The sequence below is a fragment of the Oryctolagus cuniculus genome, chromosome 19 (assembly GCF_051225735.1).
Source record: "Oryctolagus cuniculus isolate XC-2025 breed Fujian yellow rabbit chromosome 19, ASM5122573v1, whole genome shotgun sequence".
Lineage (NCBI taxonomy): Eukaryota > Metazoa > Chordata > Mammalia > Lagomorpha > Leporidae > Oryctolagus > Oryctolagus cuniculus.
In genome coordinates this window covers 60545640-60569341 of record NC_142885.1, presented here as the reverse complement: position 1 = coordinate 60569341, position 23702 = coordinate 60545640, and the positions used below count along the sequence as shown (strand labels likewise).

Sequence of the window (23702 nt, the reverse complement as noted above, 5' to 3'; positions counted from 1 at the left end):
GGTCTCCTATGTGGGTGGCAGGGATCCAAGCATTTGGGCCATCCTCTATGGCTTTCCCAGACACATTAGCAAGAAGCTAGATTGGAAGTAGAGCAGCCAGAACTGGAAGCAGCGTTCTATATGGAATGTCACAGGTGGCGGCTTAACCCACTGCGCCACAACACCAGCCCATTATTGTTTTTTTTTTTTTCAATATAGAATGCATACTTAGCAGCTTTCTGTGTTCACCTATTCTACAGTCCACTCATTAGAGATGCCTGAAAATCGTTAGCCTCGTATTTTTAACCTTTGGCTCCCCGACTTGTGCAGATGTTTAGGTTTCAAAGTCAGAAGTTAATGAGACTAAAAGAGGTAGAGAATTAATCCAATTATGGAGGGGGGCAGGTAGGCCTAGTGGAGGCCCTGGGGTCCTCAAGGGCTGGCCTTCAGAAGATAGTTCTTGCCAGAGTGTTGGTTATAAAAGCCAAATTCAGCTTGCCCCCCCCACCCTGCTTCCTGGCTCACCTGCCTCAGGCATTCCCCAAACTCCAAACCAACGGAGCCACCTGATCTTGGAATCTCCCAACGTGAGCTGAAATACACCTCTTCCTTCCCAAGTAGCTTCTCGGGTATTTTAGTTGTGGTAATGATAGACTAACACACCACCATTGGACATTTGGGAGAAATGTGCAAAAAAGAATGATCGTTCACCCACTGATAGGGCAAACCAACCCCTTCACACGCAAGCTCCCCACTAGAACACACATTCCAAGGCGACAGGGCTTTGGCCTGCTTTGTCCACTGATGACCTCCCAGCACTTACTACAATGCCTCACGCACGGGTGCCCAATACATAGCCTCTGGGTGACTATCTCTTCCTGCTGAGTATCTATAAGGGCATATAAATGGTCTATACAGAGGGACCCATTATGCTCCAGAATGATGGCTTCACTGTACGCTGCTCTCTACGGTAGTTTTGTTTGGATCAGTGAAGGACACGTCTGGAGCTCGGTGCTTGTGTGTTCATTCCCTGTGGCTGCTGAAACAGGTCCCCCCACACACAGCAGCAGCACAAATCCATTACCTGGAAGTCAGAAGTGGGACTGAGCAGGGCTCCGCTCCTCTGCAGGCTCTAGGGGAAGACCCACTTGTTTGCCCCTCTCACAGCACTCAGCTCGGCTTCCTCTGTCACCTCTCCTCTGACGCTGACCCTCCCACCTCTGTCCCTAAGCATCTTTGGGACTACAGTGTGCCCGCCTGGATGATCCAGTTTAATCTCCCCATCTCCAGATCCCGAAGTGAATCACTCTGCACAGTCCCCTACGCCATGGAGGATAGCACACAGGTTCCAGGAATTAGGATCTGCACATTTGTCAGGGGCCATTATTCTGCCTACCACAGCTTGGGAACCTGGGTAAAATCAGCCTTGTCATTTCAACAAGTATTTCCAAAATAGCTGCGGAGTCCTGATGACCACATCCTGACCAGATCTAAGAAACACACCAGCTCCAGGGCCTGGCTCACGGTGGGTAACATCCCTGAGCCTCCACACTGCTCACTGCAGAGCGGGAGAGACTAACCTCACAGGAGAGCTGGAGGTAGTGTGTGCAGAGGTCTCCTTCCACTTCCCCAGGGCTCAGGCATTACCGTGTGCCCTTCTCATCCGGACAAAATGCAAGCCAAGTCCTGGATGGAGCCTGCGACTGCGGCTATGACTATAAATTGGCTCGGGCTTTCTGGAGGGCAGGTGGCAATGGGAATGCAGTGAAAATCGCACAAAGCTTTGTTCTCTTTCTCCCAGGAATTAGCCCTGTTTAGGAGCGTCTCTTGAGGGCACGAGTACCCTGATGTACACAGATGTTTAGTGAAACAGTATTTACAACACTGGGAGCGAGGGCAAAACAACGTAATGTCTCTATCTCATAAGGTGCAAGGTCAACCAGCCCAGTCCGGCCACGGGACAAAGATCCCAACCACCGGGCCTCGACAGCTTGACCCCCTGGGAGGACAGGAACCGCGTTCAGAGGTTTGCCAATGGGAGTGATTGGAGGCCGCTGAAATCGGGGTTGCGTGTTATCTGTTCTCAATGAGAGAACTCTGTGCGATGGGTTCAGGTAGACACAGAGGGGAAATACGTAAATACACAGATCGTGAGGCCGCAGTGTGGTCTGAGGAGCTCGGTGCGCGGGTCTCCACTCTCCCACTGCGGAAGTCGGCCCGGGGAGCCGTGTGGACACGGGCCCAGCGCGGACCCAAGCCCAGCCAAGCTGTCTCTCCAGCGGACGGCGCCACGCCGCTTAACATCGCGCGCGGCTCGGGGGCTCGAAACCTTTCGAGGCAAACGAGGCCCGTCCTCTGCCCGGCCAAGGGCGGCCCAGACCTGCCCCAGGACAACAGGGGCTTCCGACTGGAATCCGACCGCCGTCCGCACGGTCGACGTCGGCGGCTCAGCTCCGCACTCACTTCCGGTCCCCGTGCGTTGGGGTCGCTCGCGTTCTAGATCTACGACTCCCAGGGAGGCAGCTGGTAACATCCCGGGATGGCCGCCTGAGCTTTGGCGGCGACACGGAAACTCGCCGACTTTCGGCTCCGCTCGGCTCCATTCGCTCTCGGGATCGGCTCTCTTCGACTCCTCTTCGGATCATCCTCTTCTCGGCCTCGGCTCCTTTTCGGCTATTTCCGGCTATCTCTCGTCTCCTCAGAACCGGCGCTCCTCGGCCGCCTTCGGTCTCGCTCGTCAGGACTCGGCTCCTCTTCGGCTGCGTTCAGCCCGCCCTCTCGGGGTCGGCTTTCTTCGGGTGATTCTCGTCACGGCCTCGGCTCCTCTTCGGCTGCGGTCGGTCGGCTATCGTCGGATCCGACTCGGGTGCTCTTCGGCTGCGTTCGGCCCGTGCTCGTCTCGGACTCGGCTCTCTCCGGCTGCGGCCCCGGAAGAGCGCCCATGGAGTCGGGAGTGCCGGCGCAACGCACTGCCATGGCGCCGCTGCTGGAGTACGAGCGGCAGCTGGTGCTGGAACTGCTGGACACCGACGGGCTGGTAGTGTGTGCCCGCGGGCTCGGCGCGGACCGGCTCCTCTACCACTTCCTCCGGCTGCACTGCCACCCCGCCTGCCTGGTCCTGGTGCTCAACACGCAGCCGGCCGAGGAGGTGCGGCGAAGGGAGCGGGCTTGTCCCGAGCGGCCGGGTGCGGGCCTTGGCTCCCATGGGGGCCCCTGACAGCGCTAGAGGGGGCTCCGTGGGGTTGCGGGGCCAAGAGAGGGAGGGTGTTGAGTGGGGGGACCTCGAAGCAGACGCAGATCCCTGACCCCGCGCGAGGGCACTGAGGGAACGGCGGGGACCCCAAGGGGGACGCGGGTCTCCAGGACATTAAGGGGATTAGAGGGACCCCAAGGGAGCGGGAGGGATGGCGGGGACACAGAGACGGGGGCGCCGAGAGTTTGCGTGGCGGTCCCTACGGGGAAGCAGAGACGGCTGGCAGGAGTAACCAGGGCGTCCACAGGTTGGCTGGCAGGGGGCTTCTGGGGGTAGCGCAGGGGCACCCCGCAAGGGGGCCCGGTGGGGGTGGAGGGCTCCGAGGGTGGCGGGAGACGCCATCTGGGCAGACCCCGTTGCGGGGAGGAGAGGCTGGGGCAGGGGCCCCTCCCCAGGGCTGCGGGGACAGAGCCGGGAGCTGAGGACCGTGGGGATGGGGAGAATGGGGCTGTGCAGGTGCTGGGGGCTGTTGAGAGGGTTCAGGCCAGTGATTGCATTCCTCGAGGGTGGCCTCGTTTGAGGACTGGCAGCCGGCGGGGTTCCTGGGGGTGTGTACGGCAGAGGTGGTACTGCGCTGGGGGTCCAGGCCCAGCAGGGCTGGGGAACCTTTGTCTGCCGATGATCAGTTTCAGAATTCGCCTGCTGTCGCTTTACTGCTGAGTTTGGAGCCCTTCCTGGGGTTGCCTTGGCAGGGCCAGACCGCATTCCCCACCCCATGGGCCCAGGGACATCACAGAGCCCCTCTGGGGTGGGTCTGGACAGAACTCACAGTCTAACACACTGCCTGGGAAAAAGCTTCCCTTAGCTCCTCCCAGGTCACGGTCGGCTGCACACCTGGCTTAGCTGCGAAGTGTTTTCTGGGTAGCAGAATTATGACCCAGACATTTTGAAATTATTATTATTTTTGGTTAAAGAGCTAATAAGGACTGAAGTGCAATTATTCCTTGGTGTAAACCCAAAAACTAAAAGAAAATCCTAGTGAAATGTAGACCAGATGATCAACATGAAGTGGTAACTTAGTCTGTATATCCATTATCAAGTTCAGTATCCCCAGGAAAGGGCATCAGTTTAAACACCTGCAACTTATTTTAAACAGCCTGCTAATCAAGTTTGATTTGATTTAGGAGTACTTTATCAATCAGCTGAAGATAGAAGGCGTTGAGCACCTCCCTCGCCGAGTAACCAATGAAATCGCAAGCAACAGTCGCTATGAGGTTTACACACAAGGTGGTGTCATATTTGCCACAAGTCGAATACTCGTGGTTGATTTCTTGACTGATAGAATACCTTCAGATTTAATTACTGGTAAGAATTTGAAATCTTTTATTGTTGTTCATAAATTTGTACACCTTTATTTTTGTCCCCTGTGCTAAACTGAACTGTAGAATCTTCCGTTCCGTAGGCGTCACTGCGTCTGTGTTCAGCGTGGTACGTGCAGAGGTTAGCACAATACCTCACATGCTGTGAGTGCTCAGTAAATATCTTTAGTCATACCTCCCTTAACAGGATTACTTTCTAAAAAACTACATTATCAGGCAATTTTGTGGCAGTAGAGACATCGTAGGGTGTCCTTAGACAAACCTAGGTGGTAGGGGCCCATTACCTGATGCAACCAAGGGGCGAGCTAAGCGTGGCGTGTGTGAGGCTGCCGCCAGCATCACATGACGTACTGTTTTACAGTCCGCTGTGTTTGTCAGGTGGAGGGAATACTCTAAAATCATAAAAAGGACAGGAAGTGCACAGAGCAGTACTGCAGCCGTCTGTTGTCAAGTGTTGTGTACCATCCATGGTGGTATGTGGTGTACGCCTGTGGGACAGGCAGGGTACGCACCAGCATCACACACACGAGCGGGGAGCGTGTCGTGCTGCTACGTTAGGACAGCTCCGAGGCACATGGAGGTCTCCATAATCTTACGAGACCCCCATCATATATGCCGTCTGTCTTTGCAACAGGATTCGGCACTCGACTGTATGTAAAAGATTGATGAAGATTGATTTTTCCTTGTTTTCTAAGTTCATATTCGGGAACTAGTTGTAATTGGCTGGCATGTGCTTTGAGAACTTAATCCACTTTGAGATGTTTTTAAGTGATCTTTCTGTGTTTCCAAAAGTATTTGGTTTTCCTCTTTATGGGTATTTTGAAATTAAATCAAAGAGTTGCCTAATTATTTTGGGAAAAAAGGTTTAACTTTAGCTAGAATTACTATAGAAAGGGCATCAGCGTTCCTTCTGATTTGTCTTTCAGAAACTTTCTCATCTCCTCCAAGATGATTTAGGGGCCCTGCCTGGGAGCCCTCAGATTGCCCGGGCTTTGCCCAGTACACTGCTCAGAACACTGCGTCGTGTTTGCCTGGGTATTGTGTGTCTCACTCGTGAGCTAAGGAATGACTTGTTCATCCCAAGCCAAAGAGCTTTGCATGACAGGTGCCAAACACATCTTTGATGGATGAGTGACAGAGGGGTGTGCTGTGACCTTCAGTGTACTTCTGAGGGCAGAGGGCTAGGGAGTTCATGACCCTGCTTTGCACTGTGCCTGTGTGTTGCCCTGAACACAGGCGACCTTCCAGGATGTTCAGGAGTAAGTGTGGGTGAGTGTTCTGCTCACCTTCTGTAATGCTTGTAATGCTACAAGCAGTGGCATGGCCCTGCAGTGGGACTCCCTGACTCTGAATTCCAGCGCTCTCTCTGCTTACAAAGCAAGTGCCTTAAATTCCGTGGGCCTCAGTGTTCTCATTTCTTAGAGGAAGAAATCGTGCCCCCCAGTTACCCTAAGGATTCAGTGTGGTGAAATAAATTGCTTGGTATAGAGACTTGGTGACGGTAAACTCTTAATAAATGAGAGCAAAGAAAAAACAAGTATTGGTGCTTTGTAACCAGGAATCTTGAACATCATTTAAGCCTTACTGTTTGCTGCTTTCTTATAATGTTGGTTTTCTTGAGGTTGATAAAATAAAAAAGATCCCATTGATTCTACCACTAGATGTCAGCATTGCTCTGACTTTCAGTTACAGCTCGGCCTAAGGAGCCCAAGAGCAATGTGAGTGCAGTCAGAATCTAGCATAGAGGTGGCTCCTAATCAGAAGTGCCACACAGCACACTCTCATGCATATACACACACACCACACACACCACACACACACACCACACACCACACCACACACACACACACACAGGTGGCTCCTAATCAGAAGTGCCACACAGCACACACTCATGCATATACACACACACACCACACACCACACACACACACACACAGACACAGGTGGTTCCTAATCAGAAGTGCCCCCCACACCACACACACACACCACACACACACACACACACACAGACACAGGTGGTTCCTAATCAGAAGTGCCCCCCACACCACACACACACACCACACACACACACACACACAGGTGGTTCCTAATCAGAAGTGCCCCCCCACACACACACACCACACACACACACAGGTGGTTCCTAATCAGAAGTGCCCCCACACACACACACATACACCACACACACACACACACACAGGTGGTTCCTAATCAGAAGTGCCCCCACACACACCACACACACACACACACAGGTGGTTCCTAATCAGAAGTGCCCCCCACACACACACCCTTTGTTATCCAGCCCCAAGCAGGAATGGAGCTGGAGTTGGTTGGCTGCATGGAGCACAAATGAATGCCAGAAACAAGTTCTTTCAGATTCCTTCCCTAGATTAGCTCCTGGAGCCCCCGAGAGAGCTTCCAGCAAAGCTCGGGGGGACCCCAGGATAGTCCCAAAACATACAACCCTCTGGAAAGTAGGGAACCCCCCGGCCCTCACTTCCTCCCCTGCCCACCACCCTAGGTGTTGTGGGGTATAAATACCTACGCAGGTGTGCCTGCAAAAGACAAGTCAGAGGATGTCTCCATGGCTGGAAGCGAGCCTGGTATCTCTGGAACATTTTTTGGGAAATTAAAGAAAAAAAAGTTACATGTTAGATTTGTGTACCCAGTGCTGTAATTTTATTTTCATTCAACAAACATTTAACTTAGTAAGCGCACCTTGTTTTGCCAGAGGGTGCAGAAAGGTGAAAGAAACAGGTGAATTCTTGAGTTAGACTGCTGCTGATTTTGGACTTAGCTAGTACCAGCTGTGTGTGCCTAGCTGAATTTCCTAATGTCTCTGTGCCTCAGTTTACTTGCCTGTCGACTGGGCAGAATAATAGTACCTTCCTCCCGAGATGACTGCAGGGGTGAATTGCAATGATGTAAGTGATGTCCGTAGCATTGTAGCATCTAATAAGCATTCTGTAATCAGTACCTATTGCTAATGATGTGCGTGTCTTCAAGCAGTTTAGTGAAGGGGATTTGTAAAGAGGCAATTCTAAGAACGTATGAGGTACACGTGTCATAGGGGCATAAAACTGGAAGTAGGCTTCTTAGGCACTAGTCTGCCCCCAGAGGCCTCACCTGCTCTTAGTGCTTTTAGTTTTAATTTTGTCAAAGAGGAGCGACCTGAGGCGATGTCACTTTGTAGGAAAACATAGCTTTACCACAAGATTGAAACCACGGGCCTCCCACTTACTGGATGAGCTTGGTCAAGTTGCTTCCATCTCTTGGTCTTTAATAATATCTCACCCATAGAATTATCCTGAGCACTAAATGAAACAAAAATCTGTAAGAGGACCAACCCAGTACCTGGGATACTGTGTAGTTATCCTCTCCTTCCTCGGATTTCTAAAAGAATGGTACTCTACTGGAGCATTTTCTTAAATTGAGTTCATGTTTTCTTTAAAGTCTATTTTTATTCTTAACTTCATGTGATATTTCAACTCAGGCTAACAAAGTATGGCCCACAGAGACCTAGGAAATACACACCTCCTGTGTACAGAATATTTTCTGAGTAATAAATTAATATGTGCATGTGCTGGAGTTAGTGGAAATCCTTTGTAAGCGTCTAAGTAACACCATTGATTTGTACTACATTTGGAAAATAACTTGCTTAGCAAGAGTAAATTTAGTTCCATCCACGTTGGATCCAAAAAGTAAACAAGTAAATGGTAGACTCTGAATTGATTCTATTGAACTGCTGGAAGTGGTCATAAATCACCATTAGCATCATTTTATGGACCCTGTAAGTGACAAGAACGGAATCGAAAACCTGTAAGCACATTTTTAGCAAATAAACAGCATGATTCAGATGAAAAAGCCTGCAAATCATCATAGGATAGTTGGGTTTCTGATCCAGAAATGATATCTGTGTCATCTCACATTCTCCATAACTTGTCACTGTGTCCAAAGGGCATATATGTGTGGGAGATCTTATAGTCCAGTGAGCTTATTTTATAAATAAGGAAACGTGTACACTTGTCCTTGTTTTTAAGATTCAGAGATGTCGAGCCGGCGCCGTGGCTCAATAGGCTAATCCTCCACCTTGCGGCGCCGGCACACCGGGTTCTAGTCCCGGTCGGGGCGCCGGATTCTGTCCCGGTTGCCCCTCTTCCAGGCCAGCTCTCTGCTATGGCCAGGGAGTGCAGTGGAGGATGGCCCAGGTGCTTGGGCCCTGCACCCCATGGGAGACCAGGAAAAAGCACCTGGCTCCTGGCTCCTGCCAGGATCAGCGCGGTGCGCCGGCTGCAGCGGCGGCCATTGGAGGGTGAACCAACGGCAAAAGGAAGACCTTTCTCTCTCTGTCTCTCTCTCTGTCCACTCTGCCTGTCAAAAAAAAAAAAAAAAAAAAAAAAAGATTCAGAGATGTCACTAGGCTAATCCTCTGCCTTGCGGCACCAGCATACCGGGTTCTAGTCCAGTTGGGGTGCCGGATTCTGTCCCGGTTGCCCCTCTTCCAGGCCAGCTCTCTGCTGTGGCCAGGGAGTGCAGTGGAGGATGGCCCAAGTGCTTGGGCCCTACACCCCATGGGAGACCAGGATAAGTACCTGGCTCCTGCCATCGGGTCAGCACAGTGTGCCGGCCGCAGCGCGCTGGCCGCGGCGGCCATTGGAGGGTGAACCAACGGCAAAGGAAGACCTTTCTCTCTGTCTCTCTCTCTCACTGTCCACTCTGCCTGTCAAAAAAAAAAAAAAAATTCAGAGATGTCTTGATCACACTCCCTCCCAAAAAATTGTTAAATATATTCATTAGAGAGTTTTATTTTAGATGGATTAATTTACCTCTTAATTGAATATATTCTGATTCTGCAAATTGAATGACTTTCATAAGTGATAGACATGTTTCCTGAACTTTTAAAATGCAGCTATTTTGTATAATCCACATCGAATCTTGTATAAAAAACCTCTTCCTCCAACACTCCTGACACACTGCACCCCAGGGCCTTTGTTCTTGCTCCCTCGCCCCAGAACTCTCTAGGGCACGATGATCGTAAACTCGCCTCCTCCTCTCCATCCACCCATCGCACACCTTCTTTTCCTTCTCGGATTCATTTTGTCTGCTTCGCTCCTGTAGTATACTGAATATTCTACTGTTCCCATCGTTTATCATTAAGTTCCGCAGGGGCAGGGACTGACATCTGTTGTTTGAGGCTAGAACAGTGCCAGGAGTCACGCCTGTGTCAGGCAGGCACTCCGGAAACATGTGAATGAGTGAGCGAGCGTGGAAGCTACTGGTCTGCTCTGTGATCTGAATTGTGATTCCCCTCCCAGGCATCCTGGTGTACAGAGCTCACAGAATAATCGAATCTTGTCAAGAAGCGTTCATCTTGCGCCTCTTTCGCCAGAAAAACAAACGAGGTTTTATTAAAGCTTTCACAGACAACGCCGTTGCCTTCGATACCGGTTTCTGCCACGTAGAGAGAGTGATGAGAAATCTTTTTGTGAGGAAGCTGTATCTGTGGCCGAGGTAAGTAGCACCATGTGACGGACTTTTTGTGACACAGTCTGTTGTAACTCACGTAATGTCAAATGCCCTGTAATGGCACCTGACAGATGCCAGTCAGCTTCGTAACAAACAAATCCATGTAACCATGTGGCTACCACATTTGTGGTTCTTTATTTTCTTTTAAGGTGAATAATTAAAAAAAAAAGATTTATTGGTTTGAAAGGCAGAGAACTAGAGGCAGCAGGGCCCCGGGGATGGTGGGGTGGGGTGGAGAGGGAGGAGAGAAACGGGCTGGAGAGAGGGAGGAATGTCTTCTACCTGCTGCAAATAACCACCACAACAGCCAGGGCTGGTCCAGGCTGGTGCCAGGAGCCCAGACTCTGTCAGGGTCCTCCGCAGGGGTGGCAGGGGCTCAAGCTCCCGGGCCATCGTCTGCTGCTTTCCCAGGCACATTAGCAGGGAGCTGGATGAGAAGCGGAGCAGCTGAGCCCCTCTGGGATGCCACTGTCATGAGCAGTAGCGGAACCCGCTGCGACCCTCCTTGTGGTTCTTTGGGAAGCTGAGGGATGCGATGGTTCTTTTCCTGGTAGCATATCACATCCGTTCAGGACAGCTGCTTCATTCTTGTCCATTTGGTGACCCACACAGCAGGTTGAGGTGAACTGCAGGTTTCCTGGCTGCGACCATCACTTCCACTTTGAAGATTGTCCATCCAAGAAAAAAGGCATGAAGATCTTGAAGAATTTATGTAAATGTCTAGGAAAAACATGCTTCCATTTTCACACACTGTTGCAACCTGTGCTAATACTCACATGTATTTTGGTTCTACATTACTGTATGTTGTTTTAAGAATAGTTGTAATATTTTTCCTTCCTTATCATACCTTATTTCAGAGGTCTACAAACTTTTCCTGTAAACAGTTGGAGAGTGAATATTCTGGGCTTTGCAGGCCATTTGGTTTGTCGCAGTTCCTCTGCCCTGCTGTGGAAGCAGGAAAGCAGCCCTAGACGGGTGTGGCCATACGCTAGTGAGGCCGCGCAAACCGGCTTCGGCCCCCACTGTGGCCTGCCGGCTCCTGCCCTATCTGAATAAGGCTGCCATTCAAGGAGGTGCAAAGTATTCTTCAAAACATTGTCTTGCTTCCCATTTTGTTTGTTTCCCGTTGCATTCACGAGAGCTCTAAGTAGGTGGCTCTCGAAACTAGAAAGTATTTGAAAAGCATTTGTCCCTTAGGTTCCATGTGGCAGTACACTCGTTTTTGGAACAGCACAAACCTGAAGTTGTAGAAATTCATGTTTCTATGACACCTGCCATGCTTGCCATCCAGACTGCTATCCTGGACATTCTAAATGCTTGTCTGAAGGAACTGAAGTGCCATAACCCGACGCTTGAAGTGGAGGATTTGTCCTTAGAAAACGCTATCGGAAAACCTTTTGACAAGGTACTCCTTTTCTTTTCCTTTTAAAGCACAACTTGTTATGTTGTGATTTTAAAGAATGCAAGCTATTATAATATTTGCAATGTTCGTAATAGGAATGGACTGTTATTTTAGAAATAGGAGATGATTTAAAGTCTAGCAGTAAGGCGTGGATTGGCATGTAAGCGTAACTTTGAGTTTTGTGGTTACACAGTGTAATCAAGAGGAAGATAAAAAGCTTTTTTGCTCTGAAATGGCATTTGGATATCTACTGGTAGAAGAGTTTTACGTAAGAATGCATCGTATTTGTGCATGAATTCACAGTCTCTCTTGGACTAGAGTCCCTTGGATGACTGTTCATTCCTGAGACACGGGAGACTTGCTCTCTTAAAATTACATTCTGAACTGAAAAAATGGTAAGGCTTTAGTTCAACACGTCTTGCTTCTAACGAATTTTTTATCATAAATGACTATTAATGCAGATGTGTAAATGTGTAATATTGAGTTGTAAGTTCAGGGAACGCCAACTTACCAAAAATTTCAGCCTTTTTTTGCCTGTTTTGGTAAAACACTTTCCTGTCTGAAATTCAGAACTAATCTCCATGTCACTGGAAATAATGCATAATGATTTTAAAAACTGGAAGAACTTAACTTTTCTTCTAGAAAGTCAATTTACTGTGGAATATTGATACGTTAAACTTTATATATTCCTAACGTGTGTCATAATTTAGTGCATGTTGATTTAAAAAAAAAAACTTCAGATTCTTTTAATAGAATGCATATGTCCCTAGAAAAATAAAATATGTATGTTTTCCACCAGATTTCTGTTTATCACCCCTAACCAGTAAGATTCAAAGCATAGATATTTCTTTAGTAACTACATCTAAATATATATACAGCTTGTGTCGTGTTTAAAATTTTAAACTTTTGTAGGTTACTTTACAAAAGAAGCATGTAGTTTAATGTCCCAGCAGGATAACCTGCTTCATTTTCACATGTGTCCCAGTGTGGACAGTAAATTCCATGGTCATCCAAATGTTACTCCTGCTCAGTATTCAATTTGTTGTATAGAATGCAGTGTAGTGATTGTGCTTCTGTTCATAAAAAGAAATCATTGATTATCTGTAAATCAGAGCTTTTCTCTGCCAACAGTAAGGTAAATATGGATGATAGATTGACTATCTGATCAAAAAGGTTTCTATTAATACAAGCACTGTGCTCTATATTTGAAAAATTAAACATTTGTTAACTGAAACTTTCTGGCCAGTTCCTTGGGGAATAATGTTTTGAGTTCTTTTTTACAGTGATTATATATAATATAAAATTTGCTTTAATCATTTTTAGGTTACAAGGAATAATCTTTATTTAAAGTATGATTTGTATTACAGATAGCTATACTGAACATATAAGGGACTTTAAAAAGTTCTCATAAAAATGAAATTAAAAGCTAACATACATTTTCAGTGAAATTGCTGAAGCCCCCATGTTTAGTAATACTAAACCTTCTTATTGTAGACAATTCGCCATTATCTGGATCCCTTGTGGCACCAGCTTGGAGCCAAGACTAAATCCTTGGTTCAGGATTTGAAGATATTACGAACTTTGCTGCAGTATCTCTCTCAGTATGACTGTGTCACGTTTCTTAATCTTCTGGAATCTTTGAGAGCAACGGAAAAGGCCTTTGGTCAGAATTCAGGTGTGAGATGAAATATGAGTATTATTCTAGGCGCTGATTTGAATACAGTGTTGGATTTTTTAAGGGAAATCAGGTGTAGTGCTATATTCAACTACATGCTATATGCTGAAATTTCAGATTACGTTTGATGTTCATAGCACATGGGTGTAGGTTTTATTGATAGCTACCGTTTCCACCTACTTAACTTCTGTATAATAATAAATATTCATATCCATCCTGGGCAGTTTTACTTCTAGAAAAGACTGTGTAATACAGGCAGTCTCCAAATTAGAAACAGGTGATGTTCTGGAAGTTTATTTGTTAAGAACTTAAAAGTTATTGACTTCAAACGGACAACAAGGGAATATGAGGGATCCAAGACCAAAGAGATTTGTAGGGACAAATGCGTATGCCACTGGCCACTATCTTGTTTTCCTACCAACCACATCCTTCCCAGTGTTGTCACTGTTAGTGTGGCTACAGGCCCCTGGGGTCACGATTTAATGCAGCTAATCATTTTCTGTGCTGCTTCGGGAGCATCGTTAGGTGACGAACTGCACGCGCACGGCAGCAGAGTGCGATGACTGCTGGTACACTTTCACACCACTAAGGCCTTGTTTGGGCAAAGGCAGCAGTGGTCCCACCCACTGTTGCTTGTGCACCATCATTAGAGATGGCAGCACGGTGGAGCATACTTAGCTCACAGACCCCCTGGAAACATCTCGGGGACTGCCAGGAACCTGCAGAGCACATTTTGAATACCACGATTTAGCCAAGCAGTGACAGGCCACAGTAGTGACAGAGGAGTGGCTGATCAGAAAACAAGATGGAAGGTGCTTCCGGCGGGCCCCCGGCGGCTGAAAGCCGGGGCTCAGGTGCGAGCCCAGGTCCGGGTTTCTGTCCTGATCCTGCCGAGGTGGCAACCTCAGTGGGAGGAAGGAGGTGCTGGATGCGCTGCTCGCCACTGCTCTCGACCTGGCAGCCCTGTCTCCGCTCAAGATGAGCTATCTGCCTGGCACCACCAGCCTCATCGAGGACATCAACAAAAAGCACTGGGTCCTGCTTCGAGTTTTAAGAAGCACTGATCAGTTTGCTAACTTACTACTATGTCGGACTGTGGAGCATACTCTTGTGGGCAAAAAATACGGTGCTACTCCTCGAGGGACTTTTGTGGTCAGAGGAGAGAATGTGGTCCTCTAGGAGAAATAGACTGGAAAAGGAGAGCGACACACCCCTGCAGCACGTGTCCATTGAAGCAGTCCTGGGAGAACGAAGGGTGGAACAACAGCCCAGGCTGGAAGCAGAGGGGCTCCAAGTTCAGGCCCTGAAGGTTCGGGCTCTCTGCACTCCCTGGGCAGACGCCACGCCTTGGGTGAACATTAGGCTGGTGCTCCTGGAAAACAGAGACTGTCAGTGAAGGAAAGTGACAGCGTGGTCACCTCAGACCGTTGACCAGAGACTGTGGAGTTTTGAAAAGTCATCTTTATTTTCAGTTCTTTCACATGGGCAGCCATGAAGAATCATGTGGGTTTGTTGTTCTGTTTTGTTCTAATAACACAATCATTGTTTGAACAAACAGTGGCCATGACCTTCTTTCACACATCACTGTGGAGCCAACGACTACTTTATATTGGCCTTACCACAAGTTAGACTTTCCAGGGGACATTCTTCATGTGCTTGTAAACAAAATAAGGAAAAAAGAAAAGGAAAGAAAACAAGATGGTGGCCAGGGCTATGTGTGGGTCATGTGACTGTCAGAGACTGTGTAACTATAAACTGAAGATTTTCCTTCTGCACTTTTTATATTAGGCTGGCTGTTTCTTGACTCCAGTACCTCAATGTTTGTAAATGCTCGAGCAAGGGTGTATCATGTTCCTGATTCCAAAATGAGTAAAAAAGGCAAAATGTCTGAAAAAATGGAGATTAAAGAAGAGCAAGGTATCCTATAGCCTTAAATCTTTACATGTGTCTTTATGTAAGTATTCGGTATGGGCATGCCCATCAAGTTAAAGTGGAATTTAAAATTCCCTTGAGCCAAGTTGGAAAATTGGGCGTGTATGTGAAGTATCTGTATGTATGTATTTTACATATAATGTCTTGAGCGCCTTTTCCTCAACTGGTGGCAGTTGGTGGATTTGTCCGAGAAGAGACAGTGCACAGAACTAGCTTGTGTTACCTTCTGTCTTTACAGAAGGATGTTGGACTGTTTCATGAAACAGGGTAGGGGAAATGAAATATTCAGAGTGGCAGGTCTTAGAACCCATTGCCGCTGATTGCAAACAACATGCCAGGTGTGAATCCAGAGCCTTCTCTGTGCCACAGGAAAGCTGTGGACTGATTTTGTTTTGACTTCAAAGACATTACTGTTAGTGGCACTTAAAGACTTAGTGGAACATTTTAACATCCCTGTTAGCTTTTTTAAGATTTATGTGGGGCTGGTACTGTGGCACAGTGGGTTAAGCCGTCTGCATTGCCAGCATCCCATATGGGCGCCACTTCGAGTCCCGGCTGCTCCATTTCCAGTCCAGCTCTGCTAATGCACCTGGGACAGCAGTGGAGGATGGCCCAAGTACTTGGAACCCTGCACCCACATGGGAGACCTGGAAGAACCTCTTGGCTCCTAGCTTTGGCTAGGCCCAGTCCTGGCTGTTGTGGCTATCTGGGGAGTGAACAAGTAAATGGAAGATCTCTCTCTTTCTCTGTAACTCTGACTTTCAAATAAGTAAATGAACCTTTAATAAGACAAAAAAAAAAAACCTTAGGTGAGTTCCAAAATTAAAAAAAATATATATAGGATTTATTTTATTTGAAAGAGTAACAAAGATCTTCCATCTGTTGGTTCACTCCCTAGATGGCTGCGATGACCAGGGCTGGACCAGGCCAAAGCCAAGAGCCAGGAGCTTCATCTGGCTCTCCAGTGTGGGTGGCAGGGGCCCAAGCACTAGGGCCATTTCTGCTGCCTTTCCCAGGCCATCAACTGGGAGCTGGATCAGGAGTGGAACAGCAGGGACATGAACCCGTGCCCTGCTGGGCTGCCAGCATTGCAGGTGGCAGCTTTACCCACTACACCGTAGTGCCAACCCCCATCCCTTTTAATTTTTAAAGAACATAAATGTACTAGAATGAGACTAATGTGGATTTTATTTCAACATCCGCATCCATCTAGTAGGTATTAAGTATCACTAGTTTTTTAAGGTGTCAGATAGGATTAATGTTTATTTTCTACCTAGTTTAAAGGTCTTTTTTTTTTTTTTTTGACAGGCAGAGTGGATAGTGAGAGAGACAGAAAAAGGTCTATTTTTTTAAGTGTTTGTCTTATTTATTATATTGAGTGCTTCTTAGAATCAAGGACTCAAACTTTAATTGTTGTGTACATGGTAAGCAGTCAGCACGTTTGTTAAAACAATGAGTGAGAAGGAGGTCATTGATTCATTGGAGTAGTACATTACTCAGAAGGACTTTAAAGGTATTTGATCTAAACATCTCGTCTTGCAGTGACAAAACTGAGACCCTGTTGGTTCGGTGACCACTTCATTGTCATTGAATTAATAGTTAATAAAGGTCTATTTCAGAACTTAAGTAAATATATTAATAATGTGTGCAGTATTTACAAAAATAAAAGTTTGATTGTTCCCGTCTTTTACGCATGCTCAGGCTTGTGGAAAAGATGAGGATTTTAGAAATAATAAATACTGTCATTCAGTACCGATTCCTTTACGTAGCAGCTTCTGTGTGTACGCAGCGTCAGTCACCTCTTACTAGTAACCTTTCAAGAAGCCTTCTGTCATGTCCTTGTAAAACCTGCGTGAAGGCTGGACTGAGATACCTTTCATTTAGACCATAAGGAAACCTTTCTGAGGAAAGCGAATTCTGTCTGGCGTTTTCAGGAAAGCTCAAAGAAACAGACTTGAGGAATAACACTCGTGTTACCTGTTGTTTTAGAAGTAATTTATAGGTAAACGTTACCACATAGAATGAGGTTGTCCTTTATTTCTCTGCAGAAACCAAGAAGGAGCTGGTCCTGGAATGCAACCCGAAGTGGGAGGCGCTGACCGAAGTGCTCAAGGAAATCGAGGCAGAAAATAAGGAGAGCGAAGTGCTTGGTGGCCCAGGTCAGAAGAAAGGAGAGGACGCCATTGCTTTCAGGATCTACCAAATGGATTCTGCTTTGACTGGCTCTTTAAAAGTAGCGCACTGTCTTATGTATCAGATGCAGATAAATACATGTCAGATGGGCACTGAGACACTGCAGGCAACCTCCTTCCCGTTCATGTGATGATATGATGGGATTTTCTCCAGGTTGAGTCATTGTATAGTCATGAAACAGGGTTTTTGACCAACTGGATTCTCGGGCCTTGTGTTTAAAGACGCAGCTAATCTCCACATTATTTTCACCAGGCTTTCTATCTGCAGGCCCCAAGGAGTAAGCCTGTGGGTGTTGTGTTTTATATCCTCAGCAAGTCTTCTGCCAAAGAAACCTCAACTCTTCCATCGAAGAACAGGGACTTGGCCCTCAGAGAGCAATTCCAAATTTTAGGGCTGCTATCTTCAGACATGGCTGCGCTGGTACATGAGCACAGCACACTAAACCTAAACCATGAATTAAGAAATAAAATCAGAGATCACATAAAAGAAAACCAGCTTCTTAAAAATATGGATTGGATCTTTGAATGCCCACAAAGCAGTAGGTGCAGGCACACAAAAGCTGCCACTGGTATTATCCCAGGACGTGCGGTGCTATGAGTTGAGATGCACAGTCATGCAAGCTCGCTGTAGAAAAAGTGACAAGGACGAGAGAGGGAAAGAAGGACTTAGAGCAGCTAATGGTCATGACACTGCTGTCTGTCTGTCCGGGTTTTCCTTCTGCATGTTGCTTCACGTTGTTAAAGCCACAGTGTAAAGATAACATCTAGATGTAGAATTGATGAATTAATTGGCAGTTAGACTTTGAAGGCTCCCGAGACAGATCACTGCATTGATTTGCAGAAAGTTTTTAATTAATCTTCATTTCTTCTAGCAGTCTGAGAGCCTCTCTCTCGTTCACGGAGCCAGCCAGCCATGACTGGGCACTGTACCCAGAGTATGTGTGCGTGTGTGTCTAGACCAGTTTTATTAGTTTCATCGGCGAAGATGCCATCTTGTCTTAAATAGTGATACTGAACGAGCTCAGTAATTTCTCAGGTGCAGTTCCTCTTACGTGAACTGTCTGAGTCTCCTCTGCTGATGTAGACTATGGCCACGGTGTGTGTTGGCTGTTTGTATATGACTGGTGCTACCATTTATCGCAGGTTTTTTTTCTTTGTTTGTTTGTTTGTTTGTTTGTTTTTGTCGTTAAGTGTTGTTAATGTGGTTTTTTATTCTTGTAGAGTCAGTCTCTCAGAGATTTCTTCCTTTGCTGTTAAGCCCAGGAAATCATCTCCACGTGGGGGCGTGGAGAGTCGTCATTCCTTTTGTAAAGACTTAATGTGTCCCATCGCACCCTGTAGTCCATTTGGGATTTATTTAGGTGTATAAGGCCCTGTGGAAAAGCATCCATTAGAAAGCGCTTCCTCCCTTGTGCCCGGCTGCGCTTTCCCAAGACTCCACATAGTTGGTGGCTTCCGCTTTACGCAGGGTTTAAGAAATCCTGCTGGGGAAGTAAAGTGTGTGGTAGCCCAGGCCCTTTGGGGAGCGCGGTGCAGGCCGCGCCTCTCGATCCCCCAGAGGACCGGGGCGTGCCCCGTGGGGAAGGGCGCCGGCCGTGGGCTGCACTAACCCGGCGCTCTGTGACCGCAGGTCAGGTGCTCATCTGCGCCAGCGACGACCGCACCTGCTCGCAGCTGCAGGGCTACCTGACGGCCGGCGCCGAGGCCTTCCTGCTCGGGCTCTACAGGCAGGCCTTTGACAAGGACAGCCGCGCGGAGGAGGTGTGGGCGAGGCTGAGGAAGGCCGACGGCTCGAGCAGGACTCGGAGGTCCGACAAGAGGCCCAGAGCGCGCGCTGCCAGAGAAAGGGCTCTCAAAAAGAAGAAGCCGAAGTTGACCCTGACCCAGATGGTGGGCAAACCCGAAGAACCGGCGGAGGAGGGCGACGTCGAGGAAGGCAGCCACGGCGAAGTAAGCAGCAGCCCGGAGGGCGCGGCCGAAGGCAGGCATGCGGAATTCGAGGTCCAGTTGTCCTCGGACGCCGCCTATGGGGTCCTCCAAGAACCCCTCACCATCATCCACCCGCTTCTGGGCTGCAGCGACCCGTACGCGCTGACCAGAGTCCTGCACGAGGTGGAGCCCAGATACGTGGTTCTCTACGACGCCGAGCTCACCTTCGTCCGCCAGCTGGAGATCTATAGAGCAAGCAGGCCCGGGAAACCCCTAAGGCAAGTCGTGGAGACCGTTAGCTTTCCTAAAGCTAGCACGCCTCCATTCGTCGGGATTCGACGTGGAAGTCGCTCCGTTGCCCGTCGGTTTTCTGTAACATCCTGCTATTAGCCGTGCCGGTTGCCTTTGCTTACTGATGAATCTGGGAAGGTGGGCGGGGAGGATGTCGCAGGAGAGCAAACCCTGGGGGTCGCTGGTGTCCCCTGTCTGCCTGCTCCTTGTTCTATACCACGTCCTTGTAGCTTACCAAGTGCTGTATCTGTGAAAAGCCTGGGAAATTGATAATATTCCAAGTTCTGCCCAAAGTTAATACAACTCTGACTTGGCTAGATAATTCTAATCTTCTAAAATGTCTTTGCTATAAATTGTAAGGAGTGACTAAGTCACATCCACACAAAAGTAAAGCATTCGTGGGAATTCCTGTACGAAGCTTTCTTGGGTTTCAGGAAATATCAGATGAAAATCTACAGAAATATCAGATGAGAAAGCGATGCCTCCCAAAGAATATAGTGTTCTTGCTCTCCAATTATGTGAGGGGAAATAAACAGCAAAATTAATATCCTGAACTCAGACTGAACCAGAAGCAGAGCCAAAAGAAGCCTTCCCGGCAGCCTGACGGAGGCGGCCTCTCCGCGTGGAGGTGAATGGAGGCTCTGGGGCAGAAGTAATGCAGGACGGAGAGATTAGAGGGGGCTGGGAAGATGACGACAGGCTGGTGCGTTTGTCAGGCCTTGCTGTGGACCCACGGTGCAGATAGGCTGTGTGTGCCAAGTTTCTTGGCCGAGAACAGAATAGCGAAATATTTGGAAACAAAATGTGAGAATCGGAAGGGACCTGGGAGTTCAGCCACTTGCTGTATCAAAGGGAAACTGAGACCCAGAAATGGAGAACACGTGGCACACCCACGGGAGAGCTGGAGTCTCTGGCCCCCGCGGCTTTTCCCTGTCCACAGTTCAAAGACATGCAGTCAAGGAAGACAGGCAACAGGAAAACGAAGACTGGGAAAGGAAAATGCCTCTGCGAGACCCTGAAGAAAGGGGACAAAAGAGGTGTTTGATTCAGCTCTTTGAGCAACAAACAAGATAGAAAAGAGGTCTTTCCTTACAGAAAATACAGGGATTGTTGTTTGAGATGCCCAAAGAAACCCGCAAGTTTCCCTGTCGCGGGTTTGTAAAGACTTGGTGACGTCTCTGCTCTGTTGAGACCTGAGACATCACTTGTGAAGATAAAGGTCATATAGATTTCATTTATTTACTTTGCTCTAACATGAGCTTTCATAAGCTGGTTTTTATAATGACTGTCCAGCTTTTGAAATTGTTGCTTGGCAGAGATGCAAAAAGAGAGTAGAAGAAGAGAAGCCTGTAAGATTTTGTGTGTTGGGATTTGTTTATGAGAAAAGAATTATTCTATCCCTCTAGTTATATTTCAGTATTTACCTAAACTCTGTTCCTCCTTTTGGCAAAAGAAAAGAAAACCAGAGAAGATAAACCTTGGGGTAATGAAACCTTCAACAGGTGGGGTGTAGGCAGCGTAACCGCAGTGCGCGTGTGATGAATGGGACCTGTACTGAAAGTTAAACAGTCCCTATTCGAGCGTTCACAGCTGCCCGCTTCAAGTGCCTGGCTGTGCTTCTCGAGGATTAAAAACGGGTGCTCTCTCTGCCTCACTGAGCTTTGCCTTCACTTGCAGAGTTTACTTCCTGATATACGGAGGCTCGACGGAGGAGCAGCGCTACCTCACGGCTCTGCGGAAAGAAAAGGAAGCCTTTGAGAAACTCATAAGGTAAAGCCCGGAAGGTCCCAGCCACGCCGACGGCCCGTGGCTGCCGAGGCGGCTTCTGTGCGGGCGAGGGGCCCGTCGCGATGAGCCTGGGGTCCGGTGGTCCCCCCAGAGCATGCCGCTGCGCGTTCTTCCCTCTCTCTCCCACCACCTCCGACTGCTTTTCAGTGGTTTGTGTTGTGTGTGTGTGTGTGTGTGTGTGTTGACGCTGACTATCACATAATGTTCCGAATCCAAGTAGAAAATGCTCCCCAGGTTAACGTAAGGGAAATGTGTGTGCGTGTCCACGACCAGAGGGGTGCCTCTCAGCCTGAGAACATGCGAGAATCCGAAAGCCGCCGCCCCCCATCCCATCCCTGACCCCGGGATGTTGACCAGCAGCTTGAGCTCGGTGTGGACAGGTGGTCACATGATCTCTCTGGGACGTCGGAAGCCAGGGCAAGAGCAGAGCTGCTGAGCCAGAGAAAGGCTAGAGTGGAGGAGCCCGTGACCTGGGCTGAGTGCCTTTGGGCCAGACCTGGCTTCCAAGCCTCAGTCATTGTAGCAGTGACCATGAGAAATTTTTTTAGTGGCACTCAGTTATCAGGGCCCCATGTAGGGTTTCCAAGTGGACATCCTCCTACACCCATCCTGCCTGGGTTCTCAGGGTATGTGTAAAGCATACACGTACCCCAGAGAGTCCAGGGCAAGCATTCCTGCAGACGGGGATGGTCACTGAATCAGTGCGACTGAGTCCCCGTGAAGGGGCTGCACCCTCCCTTCCCTTCAAGGCTTCTAGAATTATGGCCTGCCTTGGCTTGTAGGGTCCTCCAGCTAATGGTCATACAAGTATTGTTTAATTCTCTCAGCCCATGAACATGTATTTTCTACTAATATGCCCTGTAAGGTTGTTTGTATAGCATACGTGTTCATGCTTCAAAACTTTTTTCAGAAATCATGTTCTCACAAGCCAGGCTGCATCTTTTTTTTTTTTTTTTTTTTTTTTTGACAGGCAGAGTGGACAGTGAGAGAGAGAGGCAGAGAGAAAGGTCTTCCTTTGTCATTGGTTCACCCTCCAATGGCTGCCGTGGCCTGTGTGCTGCGGCTGGCGTACCACGCTGATCCGATGGCAGGAGCCAGGTGCTTCTCCTGGTCTCCCATGGGGTGCAGGGCCCAAGCACTTGGGCCATCCTCTACTGCACTCCCTGGCCACAGCAGAGAGCTGGCCTGGAAGAGGGGCAACTGGGACAGAATCCCGTGCCCCGACCGGGACTAGAACCCGGTGTGCTGGCGCTGCAAGGCGGAGGATTAGCCTAGTGAGCCGCGGCGCCGGCCCAGGCTGCATCTTGTACAAAGCTTTTGGCATCTCCTTGTCTATTCTGTACCTCCTAGGCCTTCAGTCCCCAGGGCTCAAACGCTACACAGATACTCAGCAGCCAGTCTAGGCCAGAATCTGTGCCGATAGTAAAGCGCTGGGGTCCGAGCTGGCACTGTGTGGCTCAGCAGGTTAGGCCGCTGCTTGCCGTGCTGCATTTCCATATCAGAGGGCTGGTTCAAGTGCCAGCTGCTCCACTTCTGATCTAGCTCCCTGCTGATGATGGTCTTAGAAGACAGTGAAAGATGGCCCTTACCACCCCTGAGGAAGATCTGGACAGAGTTCTGGGCTCCTGGCTTCAGTCTGGTCCAGCCCTTGCTGTTGGCCATTTGAGACATGAACCAGCAGATGGAAGATACCTCTCTCTCTCCCTCCCTCCCTCTCTCCCTCCCTCCCTCCCTCCCCCCCCCATCTGTTACTCTGCTTTATGAATACATAAAATTAAAAAAATAAAGTGGTGTGGTTACTGTGGGGCAGAAAGAACATCTGCTCCAGGGAATGAGCCAACAGATGGAAGCTTCGTCCTCTACCTCTGCCTTTAGTAAATAAATAAATACATAAATAAATCTTTAAAATAAGAAAGAATAGAGGGGCGAAGACTCAGACTCGGCTCTCGGATGTGTGATGTGGGCATCCCGAGAAGTGGCTGAACCTGCCCCATTCGTATGTTTTTAAAGGCGCTTTCTTTTTTGAAGATTTATTTATTTATTTGAAAGGCACAGTTACAGAGAGACAGGGAGGAAGGGAGAGGCAGAGATAAATCTTGCATCCAGCTGGTTCACTCCCCAGATGGCCACAATGGCCAGGCCAAAGCCAGGAGTCAGGAGCTTCCTTTGAGTCTCCCACGTGGGTGTGGGGCCCCAAGCACTAGGGTCATTTGCTGTTGCTTTCTCAGGCCAGGCAGGGAGCTGGTTTGCAAGTAGAGCAACCGGGACTCAAACCGGCGCCCGTATGGGATGCCGGTGCTGCAGGCAGCAGCTTACCGTTACACCGCAGCGCTGGCCCCTTAAGGCGCTTTCTTAAAGCCATCAAATTGAGGAGTGATGGGTTGTGGAAACCATTCAGAAGGTATTGCGATTGTCTGAC

The 23702-nt window shown here is 48.5% G+C and overlaps 1 protein-coding gene across 2 annotated transcripts in view; it reads left to right on the top strand.

Moving 5' to 3' along the window:
- Positions 1–2594: 2594 nt before the first annotated feature.
- ERCC4 (ERCC excision repair 4, endonuclease catalytic subunit) overlaps positions 2595–23702 on the top strand; it is a 29598-nt gene continuing 8490 nt past the window's right edge. Inside the window, exons 1-9 of one of the 2 annotated variants that reach the window (XM_002711758.6) lie at positions 2595–3127; positions 4357–4537; positions 9864–10059; positions 11272–11479; positions 12971–13151; positions 14940–15068; positions 17132–17242; positions 18906–19482; positions 21173–21265. In XM_002711758.6, coding sequence (XP_002711804.3) covers positions 2921–3127; positions 4357–4537; positions 9864–10059; positions 11272–11479; positions 12971–13151; positions 14940–15068; positions 17132–17242; positions 18906–19482; positions 21173–21265 — 1883 coding nt within the window. In that variant the 5' untranslated portion in view covers positions 2595–2920. Of the gene's footprint in view, positions 3128–4356; positions 4538–9863; positions 10060–11271; positions 11480–11731; positions 11872–12970; positions 13152–14939; positions 15069–17131; positions 17243–18905; positions 19483–21172; positions 21266–23702 lie in introns of those variants that run through there. The other variant, XM_089321827.1, reaches the window with a different exon arrangement.